Source organism: Micropterus salmoides, unplaced genomic scaffold (genome assembly GCF_014851395.1).
Source record: "Micropterus salmoides isolate LMB-PRFRI ecotype aquatic unplaced genomic scaffold, ASM1485139v1 Ms_hic_scaffold_11, whole genome shotgun sequence".
NCBI classification, from domain to species: Eukaryota; Metazoa; Chordata; class Actinopteri; order Centrarchiformes; family Centrarchidae; genus Micropterus; species Micropterus salmoides.
The window spans coordinates 20,089,663-20,096,058 of NW_024040152.1; the positions used below are offsets into that span (position 1 = coordinate 20,089,663).

Genomic DNA, 6,396 nt, shown 5'->3' on the forward strand with positions numbered 1-6,396 from the left:
GCTGTTGTTGGTTTGCATTTTGAATCTAAAGATACAGTAGCATCTCACACAGTGACGGTGAAGGGCACATCATACAAAAAGGGCATGTTTATTTTGCTGGGGAAAACTGAAGAAGAGTTGGAGGTTGGCAAGATAGAGCTGGTCATTGTGCACCATGGCTCTGTGTCATTTGTCTCAGAAAAATATTGTTTTGTTAAGTTGAGGGACATTGGGGTCTATAGTGTTTTGGGGACACCTCAAGAGCAGTTTGTTTGCATGAGGCATGATGATCTACTGGATTATTATCCTTTGCCTGCCTACACAATGTGTGACATTACAATGATCTGTCTCCATCACTCCTTTGCAGAGACATGGCTGCAGCACAAGAGGAGCTCAGGAGGGCTCTCTTGGCAGTACTCCCGGACCTCCCCGCAGACACACTAACTACCTTGATGGCAGGCCTGGAAGAACTTGGTGTGGAGAACAAGGAGGATGTGAGCCTTCTAAGTGAAGAAAATCTTCTGCCCTTTCTCCGTGTGGTCCAGTCTAGAAAGCTTCTCCGTGCCTTTTCATCTCAAGGTAACCGTAGGTTGGGTGGTTCGGGTTCTATGGGTGGTTCTGGGATGGGGGTGGTCATCTGCATGGAGGGATGCAAGGCACTTTTACCCTTCGTCCTATTTAATGATTTAACTGTTACTGTTAATTCTAAGTATATTAGGCTACACATCGAAATGTTCACAGTTGAACTTGTAAACCTAGGGTGCGTTTGTAAATTCACTCCAAGCACCCTCAGCATGTGATTTGTTTTTTTTATATGGTATGATTGTGGCGTGATGTATTAACTGATGTGTTTGGCAGATTGTGAAATCCACTTTTGTTTTGTGCCCTAAAAGTTGCAACATCGATGGCCAAATGGAATTCCCACCCTTGTCACCAATCAAATTTTTTTTTGAAGCGTGACATGATATGACCTTGGCTGTCAGGTGGCTTTCTACAGTTGTTTTTGGGGCTACCACGACAAAAAGTTTGAAATAAAAGAAAAATTAATGGTTTTATTTTATAGAAAATATGATTGGTGTTTAAATATACCATAATATGTCTGGATCATAGGGGTCTAATGGTAAATATTTTTTCAGGTTCCTTCTCAGCCCTGTCTCCTCCTGGCTCTCCACAACTCTCCTCAACCCTGTCCCCCGTGGGAAGTCCACAACTCTCCTCACCTGAGACACCCCGAACGTCCAACCCAATGCCCTCACCACGCACACCATGGCCTGTACATTTTAAGGTGAGGCGGGTCTTGGCGATTTCTAAAATATATTTCTATTCTACTCAATAGGGATGCACCAATGGCAAAATTCTGGGCCGATGCCGATGTTCAAAATAGCAATGTGGCCGATGGCCGATGGTAATGGCTGATGTTTGTTGTTTCTCAGATTATGTTATAAGATTGGGCTTCATTTGAGTCTGATGCTGAAATTGACTATAAATGCACCCGTAAAAGCTTATATCCTTGTATCCTCTCTTTTTTTTGCCATTTTCTGTTTGCATCCTTGAAGGTTAACTGGGAGAAGATGACGCCAGAGATTCAGTCAGCCATTGCAAATTCTACTAGACCGAATCCTGCTGCCAGAAGAGTGATGGTCAGAGAGCTTGTCGATCAAATGAGGGTGCACAATGCAAATCCAAATAGAGGGATCTGTTTGAAAGTTGTAAACGATATAATACAGAAGTACCCCACATGTTTTGGGGATGTGGATGATGATGAAAATACAGCTGGGGCATCGCTCGTCCAGCAAGTAAAAACCAGAATCGAGCATGTCAACCGAAACAACACATTGGCACGGTTAAGGAAGAATAAGCACAGCAATCGGCAGGCGAGGACAAATGGAAGAGGTCCCGTTGATCAATATGGATGTGTCCGATGGGCACCTCAAGAACTCCCCTCAGGGGAGACTGATGAAACCCTACAAGAGATGAAGACTCAGATGCAGCAGCTATATGCCCAGGTAGGAATAGTGGAAATTATATTTAGGCATCCTTAGACACAAACCTACATTTTATTTTTGAGTATTGATGCATCCAAATTTTGACTCCCCCGACCCCTAGGAAGGAATGTCAGGCATGGAGAGAGGAGCGCTTCAGAGATGGCTTCAGAGAACCTACATTCTCCAGCGTTGTGATCTCAATGCTGACCCTCCACACAGCGTCTCAAAAATTAAGGATGACTGGCCCTTTCTCTTCTCCTTGAAGGGCCTGTTCTCGCATTTCAGTGAACTGACCGGAATTCCAATCCAGGAGAAGCTGCCAGCTGCCATAGACAACAGGAGTCAGAACATCATAGAGTACTTCCAACAGCAGAAGACACCAGGAGTGGGGAAGGTTCTGGAAGCCTACGATGAAGAGAGTGGCAACAAAGCTATCTGCACCATTATGTGCCTGCTTGCTCACTTCAAGGAGGGGGATGGTATCTTCCTTACGGCTGATGTGAGTATAACTTGCAGTGCATATCCATAAATTAACCATTCCCTCACTCTCTCCCTCCCATCTCCGTCCTGCTATTTTGTAATTGTTAATTACCAGAAATCAGTCACCAGCCCCATCCTTTGCTATGGACACTTTGCACAAGTTATTCTAATATTATATAGACTCTGAACAGCCTGAGTATCAGACCAAAGCTAGCGCTTCAGTCTGACACCCGTCTCATTCAAAGCGTTTACAAAGTTGGAGGGCTTTAGATACCTTTTCAAAAGAAAACTTCCCATTTCCAAAACGTCGCCCCTTCTAAAAAAGCTCTCCATGCAGAATACTGTACTGGTTTCAGAGCAGTTATTCCAGTAAACCGTCTGTTTTTTACTAAAACTGCCTCAATCTATATTCTCCGTTCTCCGAGGCAGTCAGCGCACAGGCAGATATTGCTTGAAAATGGGCCCTGGGCTGATTGGTTCATCACGTTTAGTCCCGTCCACCCCCAGCGGTCATTGGGCTAACATTCTTCCGGTCTGGCTGTACTTGTTGCTCGGAATGGGGAATGCAGACCCGAGACGGAGCCTACTTAGCGAAGTGGGCTGAGTCCGTGGTCTGATCCAGGCTATACTCTGATGGGTTAGCCATTGCTTCCTGCCATATAGTTCATAAAATAATTTTAATTTACTGTTTTATTGACATGGCATCCATATTTAAAATAAATATTTGCCATGTGCAGTTGTTTCTAGATTTGGCACCATAAATTGAAGCTGATTTTCCCCTTGGTGTTGAGTAGAACATTACAGCTCTTGGGGCAAGTTTTCTTTGTCGTTGTTTACTCAACGTACTCATGGTTAACTTATGGTTTTTATTCTCCAGCCCTCTGCCACGGCTGCTGATATTGAGAGAGCTGTCAGTCTGCCAAGCACACCTCGATTAGTTGTACCAGGTATAATCTTCCCTTATTTTGTAGAAGTTAATTCTTTAATGAATTCATGTGGTTGAGGGAGGACTGTTGCGCCTAAAAAATGTCTTTCTTTGAGTTGTTGATGGAGGGTGCGGGGGTCAAAGGAGATAATGTTCAAGTGGAGGTGTGCGAGTCTTTCTCCACTTGAACATTAATGAATTCATGTAGGTGGCAATAGTGTGTTGTGCAGCTTTTAGTTATCATATTGTTAATGGGTTTCAGGAGAGATACTGCGCGGTGCAGATATGTGGGTTATGTCCATGGAAGGAGCATGTGTGATGGGGCCCCACAGCAACCTCCTGCATGGATTGGCAGCAGTCTTCGCTGCCTACTATGTCTTCAACTTGCAATATCCAGCAGAAGCCGCAAGCACACTTGAATTCATTCAGAGGTGAGTTTAAAAATGGCATTGTCATAAAAACGAGAAACTTAAATTAAGAAACACGTATTAAAATTAAGAAACTCGTATACAAAATGTGAGCGTACGAGTTTCTTAATTTGTGATTTGTAGAATAGGATTTGTGAACCTGCAATGAAGAATTTGAGAAGGTGTAACTGTTGTGTTTGTGGGAGAGACAAAAAAGTCCACAAGTTTGCAACTCTTAAAACATTTCTCTCTGAGACTTCAAATTTCTTCTTCAAATATACCTCCATAAGCAATGACTTGATATATGAAGGGAACTTTTCTGTAATTTACATTTTTTGTTAGAGTTTGGGATGTCAGTAAGTCACTTAATACAAATACAAAAGCATATTACTTCGCATTTTGAGTGATCAGATTTTACACATTGCTTTGCAGTTATAAGAAAAAAATCTAATTATGCTATCCAATTTAGTGAGAAGGGGACGAGCGGGGGATGGGGAGAGATGGTTGACGATCGCACACACAGACACTCACTCAATCTCTCACAGGCACATACTCAGGGGTTAAAGTATTCCGGCACCATGCCGGATCTCCGGCGTGACACAGTTGTGAAGAAATTTTCAGCAGGATAGATATTCGTAAAGGTTTATCATTTGAGTTCCCCAAAACCTATGGCAGCTCTCACACACAAAAAACGTGTTTAGCCAATCAGAAGCAGAGTAGGGTTGGACTTGTGTTTGCTAGCTATAACAATGTGCAGCTATCCAACAAGATGAAAGTTTTCTCTCACTCACAGATGCGTGATGTGCGAGTGCGTGGAAAAATAGAACCAATTCCTATTTTAAAGCACGCGTGTGCTGGGTCTGCGCTGTCCACGTTCCTGGTGTAGCCAGAATCGCTGACATCGGTTGAATCCACGAGTGCGTAGAATTCAGCGTAATACTCGCGTGTAGAGGCCCGCTGTAGCTCGGGTGTTAAAATCACAGTTTAGAGATCTTTCTATTTGTAAACAATGCTCATGAATTTAGACCTGAAAATAGACCTACCCCTCCACATCTAATAGTCTGCTCGTTTGGGAAATGGCTGAGGTAAATATGAAAGTAAATTGAATGAAAAAAATATACAGGCCTATATAAAATAGGAAAGCAGATTTTACTGATGCAAAGCTTTTAAAGGGAGATGCATCACGGTTTCAGCCCAATTTCTATCCGATGCACACCACTCCAACCGGTGCACTCGCATCGCAGACCCTTGCATCGATCGTGCCAAGCCACAGTCTCACACACACAAGCACTCAGTCATTCATAAAGATCCCTTAATGTTTCATGTCATGGTTATGACCATGTCATATCTGTCTTAAATGTTACCTGATAAGTGTGTTTTTCCCCCCTGTTTTCAGAGCCTTTTGCGGCATAAATCCCCAGACGGGCAGCAAGGCAGAGAAAAGGCGAGGGCTGAATGCACCAGTTTGCACACTTTTGAGGAAACTGCTGGATTTTGAATTGGTGGGCAGGGGAAATTAGAGGACATTAGTGGGCAGGGGACATTGGGGACATTAGTATGTTTGACAACTCATGTTCAACCAGTTTGGTACACTAATACTTTGTGCATTGTGCACTCTGTTTTTTAAGAGAAAATAAAAATATATATAAAAAAAAAACAAAGTTTTTTGTTTTTCTTTGCAGAAGTCTGAAAGAGAACATTTATCCAAGTTACAACATTTAATTGTAATATTTACAATATTCTGTCCTGTGAAATTACAGGAAATTCCTGGCTACTGAGTTGCCGTAAATATAAAATTTTGCTGTAATATTTACAGTATTATATCCTGTGAAATTACAGAAAATCCCTAAAATTACAGGAAATTCCTGGCTACTGAGTTGCCGTAAATATAAAATTTTGCTGTAATATTTACAGTATTATATCCTGTGAAATTACAGGAAGTACAGTACCTTGTTGTAGTTATTTTACAATAACAGTCCTGTATACTGTTTACAGTAAATTTACGGCAACTATTAGCCAGGAATTTCCTGTAAAATTACAAGAAATTTCTAACAGTGTAGCCAGTGGTGGTTCTAGACCAATTTTATTGAGGAGGCCAGGTTGGGGCCAGTTGGTTTTTCAGAAGCAGAGGAGGGAGGGCTGCCAGGGTCCGTAAGAGGCAGGACGGGGAGGACGAGGTGCAAGCCGAGCAGCACATACCTGCGTCGAGCTTCACACTCCAACAACGGCATATGAACAGGTATATATATTTTAATATTAGTCTATTGTCTCCCAGTGTACTTGTCTCTAAGTTTCTCTGGTGTTTCCCCCTAAGCCCTTTGGGTGTCAAAAATTAAGTGCTATGTAATCCATCACTATTGTTATTACTTTTTTATTGTTTACTGATTACAACAACTAACTACAGCTCTGCTTCAGCCATCGGCTCATCTGTGTCATGTACATTGACCTGGTGTGTAATGTGGACACAGAAGTGCTGTTAGAGAACAACAAAGCCCTGTTCAATAAAAATATCTGATCATGTTGATGAATGTTCTGTCCAATTACACCGATCTTTCCAATTTGGAGTTCTAACAACTATATATTCCTTTACAGGCCAGAATCTGAGGACTGTGGACAACAT

At 42.3% G+C, this 6,396-nt stretch overlaps 1 protein-coding gene across 1 annotated transcript; it reads left to right on the plus strand.

The window, feature by feature from the left end:
* Nucleotides 1-335: 335 nt before the first annotated feature.
* LOC119898317 lies at nt 336-5,826 on the plus strand. The gene is made up of 7 exons (XM_038712522.1): nt 336-558; nt 1,116-1,264; nt 1,536-1,985; nt 2,086-2,463; nt 3,322-3,391; nt 3,632-3,800; nt 5,173-5,826. Exons 1-7 carry the CDS (start codon nt 351-353, stop codon nt 5,294-5,296), a joined length of 1,548 nt encoding a protein of 515 aa, XP_038568450.1. The 5' UTR covers nt 336-350; the 3' UTR covers nt 5,297-5,826.
* Nucleotides 5,827-6,396: the final 570 nt, after the last annotated feature.